Source organism: Salmo salar, chromosome ssa09 (assembly GCF_905237065.1).
Source record: "Salmo salar chromosome ssa09, Ssal_v3.1, whole genome shotgun sequence".
In the NCBI taxonomy this organism is placed as follows: Eukaryota; Metazoa; Chordata; class Actinopteri; order Salmoniformes; family Salmonidae; genus Salmo; species Salmo salar.
Window position 1 is genome coordinate 159,353,693 of NC_059450.1, and position 14,452 is coordinate 159,368,144.

Sequence of the window (14,452 nt, forward strand, 5' to 3'; positions counted from 1 at the left end):
AGAACGTTGCCATGCACACTGTACAGAACAGTGGAGGACGGCATTAGACAGACATCCATGCAAACGGCCAGACATGAGGAGAGGAAAGAGAGATGCAGAGGTAGAGAAGGATAGCCAGTCAGATAGAGCACTGTTAAAATGGTTTATTATGACTGACAACTCTAACAGAGTAGTAACATTTGGCACATGTATCACGAAGACGTGTATCATAATTATAAAAAAAATATAGTTTTTATTCTCTAATATTCTAATATATTACATTTTCAAGTTTTCTTTCCCCTCAAGACAATGATGAGGCCTAGAATGTGTTTGGTTCTGAACATTTACGAGCCATAAACTTGAGAAAATCTTATCTTAAAGATATTTGAATTAAATGTTTTATCATCTTTAGTCTTATCGTTTAAGATGAAGGTGTTCAGCACATCTAATCTGATTGTGTTTCATCAACTTGAAGGGGTAAAAAAAAAAAAAATATCGGTTTTATTTGTATCAGATATAAAAGCGCAATCAGAAACTTCCTGTTAATTCTAACAGTGTGTTCTTGTGATAACGCCTCCACTGTGAGGTTCTATTTGCCCTGAAGGTGATGATATGGCATTCATTTGGTATTATACTTATCAATATTTACAATCGTGTGCTCAAGTATATTAATTTCAGGCCACCATTGCATGCAGGCAACAAGATACAGGGACCTAGTGGGGGAGAGCGGGGTGGGGTGGTACCAGTGGAGGGTAGACTGGGGGCAGGTGCCATTACTTTCCTTGTGGGGGATTCAGGCTTCTCGGTGGCCTGTGTCACAACAGTATCGGGCTCTGGCGGAGGTGCAACTGAATCGCTAGGAGGAGGCTGTGTCACAACAGTACCATCCACCACAGCCACAGCGATGCTGGGAGGACGAGGAGCGAAAGGGGACAGAAACAGACAGCGGTTACTTTGGCAGCAGAGTGAGAGAGAAACAGAGAAGAACAGAAGAAACAGAGATACAGATTAGCAGAAAGAGGATAAAGAGGCAGAAAGCAATGGGAGAGAGGAGTGCATCTGGTTCGTGATTGTAGATTTTATTTGTCTTGGAAAGCATTCCTGAAAAGTACTGGAGGCATTGGACTGGGTGGGGTGTGGTTTCTTGGACTCCTTGGTATCTGGGATTGGACCTGGGTTCAGTGTGGTATCTGCTATTGGACCTGGGTTCAGTGTGGTATCTGCTATTGGACCTGGGTTCAGTGTGGTATCTGGGATTGGACCTGGGTTCAGTGTGGTATCTGCTATTGGACCTGGGTTCAGTGTGGTATCTGGGATTGGACCTGGGTTCAGTGTGGTATCTGCTATTGGACCTGGGTTCAGTGTGGTATCTGCTATTGGACCTGGGTTCAGTGTGGTATCTGCTATTGGACCTGGGTTCAGTGTGGTATCTGCTGTTGGACCTGGGTTCAGTGGGGTATCTGCTATTGGATGTGGGTTCAGTGTGGTATCTGCTATTGGACCTGGGTTCAGTGGGGTATCTGCTATTGGACCTGGGTTCAGTGGGGTATCTGGTATTGGACGTGGGTTCAGTGTGGTATCTGCTATTGGACCTGGGTTCAGTGTGGTATCTGCTATTGGACCTGGGTTCAGTGGTGTATCTGCTATTGGACCTGGGTTCAGTGTGGTATCTGCTATTGGACCTGGGTTCAGTGTGGTATCTGCTATTGGACCTGGGTTCAGTGTGGTATCTGCTATTGGACCTGGGTTCAGTGTGGTATCTGGGATTGGATGTGGGTTCAGTGTGGTATCTGCTATTGGACCTGGGTTCAGTGTGGTATCTGGTATTGGACCTGGGTTCAGTGTGGTATCTGGTATTTTACGTGGGTTCAGTGCAGCGAACATAGAAGACAAACGCATATGATCTGGAATTCTGACACATGTAATGTAGTGTAGCTAGATCTGTAACTCTAACACAATGTAGGGTAGCTAGATCTGTAACTCTAACACAATGTAGGGTAGCTAGATCTGTAACTCTGACACATGTAATGTAGGGTAGCTAGATCTGTAACTCTGACACATGTAATGTAGGGTAGCTGGATCTGTAACTCTGGCACATGTAATGTAGGGTAGCTAGATCTGTAACTCTGACACATGTAATGTAAGGTAGCTGGATCTGGAACTCTGGCACATGTAATGTAGGGTAGCTATATCTGTAACTCTGACACATGTAATGTAGGGTAGCTAGATCTGTAACTCTGACACATGTAATGTAGGGTAGCTAGATCTGTAACTCTAACACAATGTAGGGTAGCTAGATCTGGAACTCTAACACATGTAATGTAGGGTAGCTGGATCTGTAACTCTGACACATGTAATGTAGGGTAGATAGATCTGTAACTCTGACACATGTAATGTAGGGTAGCTGGATCTGTAACTCTGGCACATGTAATGTAGGGTAGCTAGATCTGTAACTCTAACACAATGTAGGGTAGCTAGATCTGTAACTCTAACACAATGTAGGGTAGCTGGATCTGTAACTCTGGCACATGTAATGCAGGGTAGCTAGATCTGTAACTCTAACACATGTATCGTAGTGTAGCTAGATGTGGAACTCTAACACATGTAATGTAGGGTAGCTAGATCCCCATCTGAAATGGTAATATTCAAACCTTTTGAATATCTAATCAATTAGATGATTTGTGGAGCACCCTGAAGTATCAAAACAGCATCCTCATCTTGTCATGTGATTTGATGAAGGACTTCTGTGTGCATCTAGACCCCAGATGTTATGCTCCGGAGCTCGGGTTGTCTTGGTGATATTCCCAGATAGGGAGGAGAGGCAATATCACGTCCCCGTACACACCCACCCATGTGCCTCTGGAGGAAACATGGATAATGGACTATAGCATAATGACAACCCTCTCCTAGCCTGGCAACCAAACACCTAGGCCTGCGTCTCAAATGCCACCCTATTCCCTATATAGTGAACTACTTTTGACCAGAGGCTTATGGTCATCTTATGAGCCTTGATGAACTGTAGTGTACTATATAGGGGATAGGGGGTCATTTGGGACACATACCTAGTTTCCTACTCCTTATCCTTGACCAGGTGTCCCACACCAATGGTTTGTGGTGTGAGGTGTGAAGTATGAGGTTTGTGGTGTGAGGTTTGTGGTGTGAGGTTTGTGGTGTGAAGTTTGTGGTGAGAGGTGTGAGGTTTGTGGTGAGAGGTGTGAGGTTTGTGGTGAGAGGTTTGTGGAGTGGGATGCGAGGTTTGTGGTGTGAGGTTTGTGGAGTGAGGTGTGAAGTTTGTGGAGTGAGGTGTGAAGTTTGTGGTGAGAGGTTTGTGGTTTGTGGAGAGAGGTGTGTGGTGTGAGATTTGAGGTTTGTGGTGTGAGGTGTGTGGTGTGAGATTTGAGGTTTGTGGTGAGAGGTTTGTGGTGAGAGGTTTGTGGTGAGAGGTGTGTGTGTGTGGTGTGAGATTTGAGGTGTGTGGTGTGAGATTTGAGGTGTGTGGTGTGAGATTTGAGGTTTGTGGTGTGTGATGAGAGGTTTTGTGGTGTGAGGTTTGTGGTTTGTGGCGAGAGGTTTGTGGTGAGAGGTGTTAAGTGTGAGTTGTGTGTACTACTTTACTCTGTAATCTCTTCTCTCTGTTCTTGTACTGGAATTGTTTCTTGTTATTCTAGCTATTGCTGCATGATCCTTCTCTGTCTTCTTCCCTGTTCACTTCTCTCTCTCCCTCTCTCTTTCTCCCTCTCTTTCTCTCTTTATTATGTTATGTTCCCTCTCTCTTCCTGTGTGGGTAGCAGCTGGCAGAGACGCTTCTCTGAGGCAAAGGGAAATTACCTGAGTCACTGTGGCGAGACAGAATAGGGGCTAAGTAAGGGCTCCCATCCCATATCTCTTTTAATAGCTTTTTGCTGTCCTTAATTATAATAAATAATGCTGTCAGCCTCCCTCAGAACAGAGTCACGCAGGGCTAGCTGCCATCAGAAGAGGAGGAAACCTAAATATAAATATTACAGAGGATCATTTAATAATATATAGAGGATAAAGACGGGAGATGCTCATTAGATACTAACTGATGTGAAGTACTACTTAATTTCCTGACACCCAAAAGTACTACTTAATTCCCTGACACCCAAAAGTACATTTTGAATGCTTTCGTAGGACAGGAAAATGGTCCAAATCACACACTTACAGTATCAAGAGAACATCCCTGGTCGTCCCTACTGCCTCTGATCTGGAGGACTCACTAAACAGAGAACATCCCTGGTCGTCCTTACTGCCTCTGATCTGGAGGACTCACTAAACAGAGAACATCCCTGGTCGTCCCTACTGCCTCTGATCTGGAGGACTCACTAAACAGAGAACATCCCTGGTCATCCCTACTGCCTCTGATCTGGAGGACTCACTAAACAGAGAACATCCCTGGTCGTCTCTACTGCCTCTGATCTGGAGGACTCACTAAACAGAGAACATCCCTGGTCGTCCCTACTGCCTCTGATCTGGAGGACTCGCTAAACAGAGAACATCCCTGGTCATCCCTACTGCCTCTGATCTGGAGGACTCACTAAACAGAGAACATCCCTGGTCGTCCCTACTGCCTCTGATCTGGAGGACTCACTAAACAGAGAACATCCCTGGTCGTCCCTACTGCCTCTGATCTGGAGGACTCACTAAACACAAATGCTTAATTTGTAAATGATGTCTGATTGGTGGAGTTCCCCTGGAAATCTAAATGATGCCCTCTGGTTGGCTTAAATATAAGGATTTTGAAATGATTTTTACTTTTACTTTTGATACTTAATTATATTATATAATTAACATTTACATTTGATACATAAATATTTTAAAAAACCAGACACTTTGAGACTTTTTTACTCCAGAGGTATTTTACAAGGTGACTTTGACTGAATCATTTTCTATGAAGGTATCTTTACTTTTCCACCTCTGGAGAAAGAAATCAAGAGTTCATGCCGTATTTATCATTCTGTCACTTTAATTTATCTCAATATTAGTCTCTACTGTAGATTACTCTAAAACTGAAATTAACAATACACGATAAAGGCAATGAATCTATTAAATACGAAAGCCCATCAAGCCACTGTTCATCTCTGTTTATCCCCCATAACACTGGGACAGTGTCTGCGTCTGAAATGGCACCCTAATCCCCTATTTAGTGCACTATATTTGACCGGGGCCCTGTAAGAGCAGTGAACTAAATAGGGAATAGGGGTGCCAATTGGGACCTAAGCACAGTGGTGTGGTGTAGGGGAGTATGAGAAAAAAATTCCCTGCAATCAGAGCGTGATTGAAACACCTGATTTTTTTTTTTTCAACGGATTTGAAATTGTCAAATCAAGACAGCACCACAATCAAGTAACCCTCCAATACGAAGGCCTAGAAGTCTGCGTCGATGTCATCAAGTCTATCCACTTTTCCCTGACAGAACAAGGAAGAGAGTGGGATGTACGTTCACTGTGTTGCCAGTCCTCGGGTATAACATCAATGACCTCTGGGAAAGAGGAGGACTACTGATGAACCTCCTGGACCAAATAGTATGGTGACAAAATGTCGACACATATCGTCCCAAATGGCAAACTATTTCCTATGTAGTGATCAGAGGAATCCCTATGGGACCTGACCCCAAAGGTAGTGCAACATGTAATGAATAGAGTTTTATATTTATTATGTCTCTACTACAGTTAGAGGAGGGGGGTTGTTATGTCTACAGTTAGAGGAGGGGGGTTGTTATGTCTACAGTTAGAGGAGGGGGGTTGTTATGTCCACAGTTAGAGGAGGGGGGTTGTTATGTCTACTACAGTTAGAGGAGGGGGTTGTTATGTCTACTACAGTTAGAGGAGGGGGGTTGTTATGTCTACAGTTAGAGGAGGGGGGTTGTTATGTCTACAGTTAGAGGAGGGGGGTTGTTATGTCTACAGTTAGAGGAGGGGGGTTGTTATGTCTACTACAGTTAGAGGAGGGGGGTTGTTATGTCTACTACAGTTAGAGGAGGGGGGTTGTTATGTCTACAGTTAGAGGAGGGGGGTTGTTATGTCTACAGTTAGAGGAGGGGGGTTGTTATGTCTACTACAGTTAGAGGAGGGGGGTTGTTATGTCTCTACTACAGTTAGAGGAGGGGGTTGTTATGTCTACAGTTAGAGGAGGGGGGTTGTTATGTCTACAGTTAGAGGAGGGGGGTTGTTATGTCTACAGTTAGAGGAGGGGGGTTGTTATGTCTACAGTTAGAGGAGGGGGTTGTTATGTCTACAGTTAGAGGAGGGGGTTGTTATGTCTACAGTTAGAGGAGGGGGTTGTTATGTCTACTACAGTAACCATATCAACCCCCCCACCCCACTGGACCCTCCTCTCTGTCTCACCCCACTGGACCCTCCTCTCTGTCTCTCCCCACTGGACCCTCCTCTCTGTCTCTCCCCACTGGACCCTCCTCTCTGTCTCTCCCCACTGGACCCTCCTCTCTGTCTCTCCCCACTGGACCCTCCTCTCTGTCTCTCCCTCCCCACTGGACCCTCCTCTCTGTCTCTCCCTCCCCACTGGACCTTCCTCTCTGTCTCTCCCCACTGGACCCTCCTCTCTGTCCCTCCCCACTGGACCCTCCTCTCTGTCTCTCCCTCCCCACTGGACCCTCCTCTCTGTCTCTCCCTCCCCACTGGACCCTCCTCTCTGTCTCTCCCTCCCCACTGGACCCTCCTCTCTGTCTCTCCCCACTGGACCCTCCTCTCTGTCTCTCCCCACTGGACCCTCCTCTCTGTCTCTCCCCACTGGACCCTCCTCTCTGTCTCTCCCTCCCCACTGGACCCTCCTCTCTGTCTCTCCCCATTGGACCCTCCTCTACAGTCTATATCCGGCCACCCACCACGCTCGCCACCTCGGTACTCACAGGTCATTGTCAGTCTCGGTGCGTGTCTTCTGCTGCCGCCGGTAAACCATGAAGACTGTGACAGCCACGGCGATGAGGAGACCAGCGGCTACAACCCCTCCCAGCACCCCCAATATTCCTCCAGGAGGACCCCGGGCCATCGGCTTCTCTGTGGAGGAGAGAGGGATGAGGGTTGGAAAGAGAGAGGAGTGACAGTTCAGAACATCAGCTGGAGAAAAAGAGAGGAGTGACAGTTCAGAACATCACCTGGAGAAAAAGAGAGAGACAGAATATTTGTAGACTAATTCATCACTGACGTCAACCAGGATCCCTTCAGAGCGTTCACAGTCAGCCCACTGACACTCCTATCAGATCACAGCAGAATCACAGTCTACTTGAACAGAGCAATACTCAATCATGAGGCATCAAAGCAAAAGAAACTGAATAATATTATTAAGAAATGCGTTAGATGGAAGGAAATTAGTGTACTGTAGTAACCTACCATAAAACATTTAGGCAACACCCACTTCAATCCCTTTTAGACAACTTCCTGAACAAAACATTTAATTGTAATAGTGAAGGTGTAAACTTGGCAGTAGAAAACCTAAACAGTATATTTGACCTCTCAGCTTCCCTATCAAATGTAAAAACGTAAAGCAGACAACCGAAGAAAATGAACAACAATGACAAATGGTTTGTTGAAGAATGTAAAAACTTTAGAAAGAAATGTAGAGTCTACGCCTTCATTACGGTGAATCACTAAAACAATACAGAAATACACTACGGAATAAGAAGGAACAGCACGTCAGAAATCAGCTCAATGTATTGAAGAATCCATAGAATCGAACCACTTCTGGGAACATTGGAACACACTAAACAAACAACAACACAAAGAATTATCTATCCAGAATGGAGATGTCTGGGTAAACCACTTCTCCAATCTGATTGGATCTATAACAAAGAACAAACATCTAAAACATATACATGATCAAATACAAATCTTAGAATCAACTATTAAAGACGACCAGAACCCACTGGATTCTACATTTACATTGAATGAACTACAAGGCAAAATACAAACCCTCCAACCCCAAAAGGCCTGTGGTGCTGATGGTATCCTCAATGAAATGATCAAATATACAGACCACAAATTCCAATTCTCTGTACTAAAACTCTTGAACATCATCCTCAGCTCTGGCATCTTCCACAATATTTGGAACCAAGGACTGATCACCCCAATCCACAAAACTGGAGACACATTTGACCCCAATAACTACCGTGGGATATGCATCAACAGAAACCTTGGGAAAATGCTCTGCATTATCATTAACAGCAGACTCATACATTTCCTCAGTGAAAACAATGTACTGAGCAAATGTCAAATTGGCTTTTTACCAAATTACCGTACAACAGACCACGTATTCACCCTGCAAACCCTAACTGACAAACAAACAAACCAAAACAAAGGCAAAGTCTTCTCATGCTTTGTTGGTTTCAAAAAAAGCTATTGACTCAATTTGGCATGAGGGTCTGAGGGTCTGCTATACAAATTGATGGAAAGTGGTGTTGTGGGAAAAACATATGACATTATAAAATCCATGTACACAAACAACAAGTGTGCGGTTAAAATTGGAAGAAAAAACACACACATTTCTTTCCACAGGGCTGTGGGGTGAGACAGGGATGCAGCTTAAGCCCCACCCTCTTCAACATATATATCAACGAATTGGCGAGGGCACTAGAACTGTCTGCAGCACCCGGCCCTCACCCTACTAGAATCTGAAGTCAAATGTCTACTGTTTGCTGATGATCTGGTGCTTCTGTCCCCAACCAAGGAGGGCCTACAGCAGCACCTAGATCTTCTGCACAGATTCTGACAGACCTGGGCCCTGACAGAGACCAATGATAACCCTGAAGGAGCTGCAAAGCTCCACAGCGGAGATTGGAGCATCTGTCCATAGGACCACTTCAAGCCGTACACTCCACAGAGCTGGGCTTTACGGAAGAGTGGCCAGAAAAAAAGCCATTGCTTAAAGAATAAAAATAAGCAAACACGTTTGGTGTTCGCCAAAAGGCATGTGGGAGACTCCCCAAACATATGGAAGAAGGTACTCTGGTCAAATGAGACTAAAATTGAGCTTTTTGGCCATCAAGGAAAGCGCTATGTCTGGCGCAAACAAACACCTCTTATCAACCCGAGAACAGAATCCCCATAGTGAAGCATGGTGGTGGCAGAATAAGGCTGTGGGGATGTTTTTCATCAGCAGGGACTGGGAAACTGGTCAGAATTGAAGGAATGATGGATGGCGCTAAATACAGGGAAATTATTGAGGGAAAACCTATTTCAGTCTTTCAGAGATTTGAGACTGGGATGGAGGTTCACCTTCCAGCAAGACAATGACCCTAAGCATACTGCTAAAGCAACACTCGAGTGGTTTAATGGGGGACCAGTACGGAAAAAAATGTATGAAATGTATGCATTCACTACTGTAAGTCGCTCTGGATAAGAGCGTCTGCTAAATGACTAAAAATGTAAAAAAAATGTAAAATGTTTAAGGGGAAACATTTAAATGTCTTGGAATGGCCTAGTCAAAGTATGACTTAAAGATTGCTGTACACCAGCGGAACCCATCCAACTTGAAGGAGCTGGAGCAGTTTAGCCTTGAAGAATGGGCAAAAATCCCAGTGGCTAGATGTGCCAAGCTTACAGAGACAAACCCCAAGAGACTTGCAGCTGTAATTGCTGCAAAAGGTGGCTCTACAAAGTATTGACTTTGGGGGGGTGAATAATTATGCATGCTCAAATTTAATAAATGATTTGTTTTATTTCTTGTTTGTTTCACAAGAAAAATATTTAGCGTCTTCAAAGTGGTGGGCATGTTGTGTAAATGAAATGATACAACCCCCCCCCAAAAAAAATCTATTTTAATTCCAGGTTGTAAGGCAACAAAATAGGAAAAATGCCAAGGAGGTTGAATACTTTCGCAAGCCACTGTAAGGAATAGCGTACAATTTGGGTTGTAAACATGGTGAAACTATTGCATTACAATAGCTGACCAGCAGGGGGTCATCATGGGGTAAAACACAACATGCGCCAATATTCCACCTATCTAACGTTACATCAACCATGTGATTCCTAAACCTCATCATGTGATTCCTAAACCTCATCATGTGATTCCTAAACCTCATCATGTGATTCCTAAACCTCATCAAGTGATTCCTAAACCTCATCATGTGATTCCTAAACCTCATCATGTGAATCCTAAACCTCATCATGTGAATCCTAAACCTCATCATGTGATTCCTAAACCTCATCATGTGATTCCTAAACCTCATCATGTGATTCCTAAACCTCATCATGTGAATCCTAAACCTCATCATGTGATTCCTAAACCTCATCATGTGATTCCTAAACCTCATCATGTGATTCCTAAACCTATTCATTTTTATTTTGTCTAAAGAAAAATGGGAGAACAACGGACTTGTTCACTTGACTGTACTTCAAAAGTTATACACTTTTTTTCATGACCCATGGGGGCAACTTAATCCCAATTTAAAACATTATCACTGGTATTTTCCTCTAAAGACAATGTTTAGTGTTCAATAAAACATATCTTTCTTTCTTTCTTCAATTGATGATAAAGCCAAGGCTGTCCAACCACATTTAGAAAAGACAAAGAATACGGAAAGAACTGAATTGTGTCTGAATACTAACTTTTGATTGATCTGCTATTATGATCTAACCCCTCTGGAATTTTTGAAATGATTACACTAACTCTACGTCCCAAATGGCACCCTATTCCATACGTAGGGCACTACTTCTGATCGGGGTCCGTTGGTTGCCATTAGGAATAGGGTGCCATTTGGGATAAAGTGGATTTCATTCTCCGTCTCTTTTCAGACTTGTCTTTTTCCTCTTTCTGAGAGGGTGTCAAAAGTAATCTGGGATGAGTGCCGAACAGAACACAGAGCGGAGAGAAGAAAGAAAAAAAATGAAATGGTATATTGGAAAATAGTTGTGATGCCCTTTTACAATGTTTAATGAGTTCAGCTCATAAAAGTGGACAAGAAACGAGTGTGAAAATAATTTCCTGATATGAATTCTAGCTGTTTCTAGAGATGTAATGTAATTATTCTGTTTTATAAGGATGCATCCAAAATGGCGTCGTATAGGGTCAAAAGTAGAGCACTGCGTAGGGAACGGGGTGGCATTTGGGACTGTTAGTCCAGATTGAGAGCTGATGTAAATCAATGTTTCATCGTACGTTAAATCACTTAGGATGCTACTGTACAGCCCAGGTGGTGATGATGTAACTCTTCTTTGTCGGAGATGTAGAGGTTAATCAGCACACTCTTACAAAGGACATTCTCCTGACCATATACGGTGTGAGGGAAATTAACATAACTATATGTCCTTTCAGGTCTGTTTATTTCTCACCAGGGAACCACAAGTCATGAGGGACGTTAGTTTGCTGCTAACAGTATACCTTCCTCCACTATTCCCTGTCCTTATTCCAGGCTCCAACCAGTGATCTGCTGACAGTATACCTTCCTCCACTATTCCCTGTCCTTATTCCAGGCTCCAACCAGTGTGCTGCTGACAGTATACCTTCCTCCACTATTCCCTGTCCTTATTCCAGGCTCCAACCAGTGATCTGCTGACAGTATACCTTCCTCCACTATTCCCTGTCCTTATTCCAGGCTCCAACCAGTGATCTGCTGACAGTATACCTTCCTCCACTATTCCCTGTCCTTATTCCAGGCTCCAACCAGTGATCTGCTGACAGTATACCTTCCTCCACTATTCCCTGTCCTTATTCCAGGCTCCAACCAGTGATCTGCTGACAGTATACCTTCCTCCACTATTCCCTGTCCTTATTCCAGGCTCCAACCAGTGTGCTGCTAACAGTATACCTTCCTCCACTATTCCCTGTCCTTATTCCAGGCTCCAACCAGTGATCTGCTGACAGTATACCTTCCTCCACTATTCCCTGTCCTTATTCCAGGCTCCAACCAGTGATCTGCTGACAGTATACCTTCCTCCACTATTCCCTGTCCTTATTCCAGGCTCCAACCAGTGATCTGCTGACAGTATACCTTCCTCCACTATTCCCTGTCCTTATTCCAGGCTCCAACCAGTGATCTGCTAACAGTATACCTTCCTCCACTATTCCCTGTCCTTATTCCAGGCTCCAACCAGTGATCTGCTGACAGTATACCTTCCTCCACTATTCCCTGTCCTTATTCCAGGCTCCAACCAGTGATCTGCTGACAGTATACCTTCCTCTACTATTCCCTGTCCTTATTCCAGGCTCCAACCAGTGATCTGCTGACAGTATACCTTCCTCCACTATTCCCTGTCCTTATTCCAGGCTCCAACCAGTGATCTGCTGACAGTATACCTTCCTCCACTATTCCCTGTCCTTATTCCAGGCTCCAACCAGTGATCTGCTGACAGTATACCTTCCTCCACTATTCCCTGTCCTTATTCCAGGCTCCAACCAGTGTGCTGCTGACAGTATACCTTCCTCCACTATTCCCTGTCCTTATTCCAGGCTCCAACCAGTGATCTGCTGACAGTATACCTTCCTCCACTATTCCCTGTCCTTATTCCAGGCTCCAACCAGTGATCTGCTGACAGTATACCTTCCTCCACTATTCCCTGTCCTTATTCCAGGCTCCAACCAGTGATCTGCTAACAGTATACCTTCCTCCACTATTCCCTGTCCTTATTCCAGGCTCCAACCAGTGATCTGCTGACAGTATACCTTCCTCCACTATTCCCTGTCCTTATTCCAGGCTCCAACCAGTGATCTGCTGACAGTATACCTTCCTCCACTATTCCCTGTCCTTATTCCAGGCTCCAACCAGTGATCTGCTGACAGTATACCTTCCTCCACTATTCCCTGTCCTTATTCCAGGCTCCAACCAGTGATCTGCTGACAGTATACCTTCCTCCACTATTCCCTGTCCTTATTCCAGGCTCCAACCAGTGATCTGCTGACAGTATACCTTCCTCCACTATTCCCTGTCCTTATTCCAGGCTCCAACCAGTGATCTGCTGACAGTATACCTTCCTCCACTATTCCCTGTCCTTATTCCAGGCTCCAACCAGTGATCTGCTGACAGTATACCTTCCTCCACTATTCCCTGTCCTTATTCCAGGCTCCAACCAGTGATCTGCTGACAGTATACCTTCCTCCACTATTCCCTGTCCTTATTCCAGGCTCCAACCAGTGATCTGCTGACAGTATACCTTCCTCCACTATTCCCTGTCCTTATTCCAGGCTCCAACCAGTGATCTGCTGACAGTATACCTTCCTCCACTATTCCCTGTCCTTATTCCAGGCTCCAACCAGTGATCTGCTGACAGTATACCTTCCTCCACTATTCCCTGTCCTTATTCCAGGCTCCAACCAGTGATCTGCTGACAGTATACCTTCCTCCACTATTCCCTGTCCTTATTCCAGGCTCCAACCAGTGATCTGCTGACAGTATACCTTCCTCCACTATTCCCTGTCCTTATTCCAGGCTCCAACCAGTGATCTGCTGACAGTATACCTTCCTCCACTATTCCCTGTCCTTATTCCAGGCTCCAACCAGTGATCTGCTGACAGTATACCTTCCTCCACTATTCCCTGTCCTTATTCCAGGCTCCAACCAGTGATCTGCTGACAGTATACCTTCCTCCACTATTCCCTGTCCTTATTCCAGGCTCCAACCAGTGATCTGCTGACAGTATACCTTCCTCCACTATTCCCTGTCCTTATTCCAGGCTCCAACCAGTGATCTGCTGACAGTATACCTTCCTCCACTATTCCCTGTCCTTATTCCAGGCTCCAACCAGTGATCTGCTGACAGTATACCTTCCTCCACTATTCCCTGTCCTTATTCCAGGCTCCAACCAGTGATCTGCTGACAGTATACCTTCCTCCACTATTCCCTGTCCTTATTCCAGGCTCCAACCAGTGATCTGCTGACAGTATACCTTCCTCCACTATTCCCTGTCCTTATTCCAGGCTCCAACCAGTGATCTGCTGACAGTATACCTTCCTCCACTATTCCCTGTCCTTATTCCAGGCTCCAACCAGTGATCTGCTGACAGTATACCTTCCTCCACTATTCCCTGTCCTTATTCCAGGCTCCAACCAGTGATCTGCTGACAGTATACCTTCCTCCACTATTCCCTGTCCTTATTCCAGGCTCCAACCAGTGATCTGCTGACAGTATACCTTCCTCCACTATTCCCTGTCCTTATTCCAGGCTCCAACCAGTGATCTGCTGACAGTATACCTTCCTCCACTATTCCCTGTCCTTATTCCAGGCTCCAACCAGTGATCTGCTGACAGTATACCTTCCTCCACTATTCCCTGTCCTTATTCCAGGCTCCAACCAGTGATCTGCTAACAGTATACCTTCCTCCACTATTCCCTGTCCTTATTCCAGGCTCCAACCAGTGATCTGCTGACAGTATACCTTCCTCCACTATTCCCTGTCCTTATTCCAGGCTCCAACCAGTGATCTGCTGACAGTATACCTTCCTCCACTATTCCCTGTCCTTATTCCAGGCTCCAACCAGTGATCTGCTGACAGTATACCTTCCTCCAC

The 14,452-nt window shown here is 44.9% G+C and overlaps 1 protein-coding gene across 3 annotated transcripts in view; it reads right to left on the minus strand.

Annotated features, from left to right (window-relative positions):
- LOC106613399 (nectin-1) overlaps window positions 1–14,452 on the minus strand; it is a 610,857-nt gene that overhangs the window by 124,834 nt on the left and 471,571 nt on the right. For 2 of the 3 annotated variants that reach the window (XM_045724940.1, XM_045724942.1), the window contains exon 6: window positions 6,866–7,013. In XM_045724940.1, coding sequence (XP_045580896.1) covers window positions 6,866–7,013 — 148 coding nt within the window. Of the gene's footprint in view, window positions 1–609; window positions 887–6,865; window positions 7,014–14,452 lie in introns of those variants that run through there. The other variant, XM_045724944.1, reaches the window with a different exon arrangement.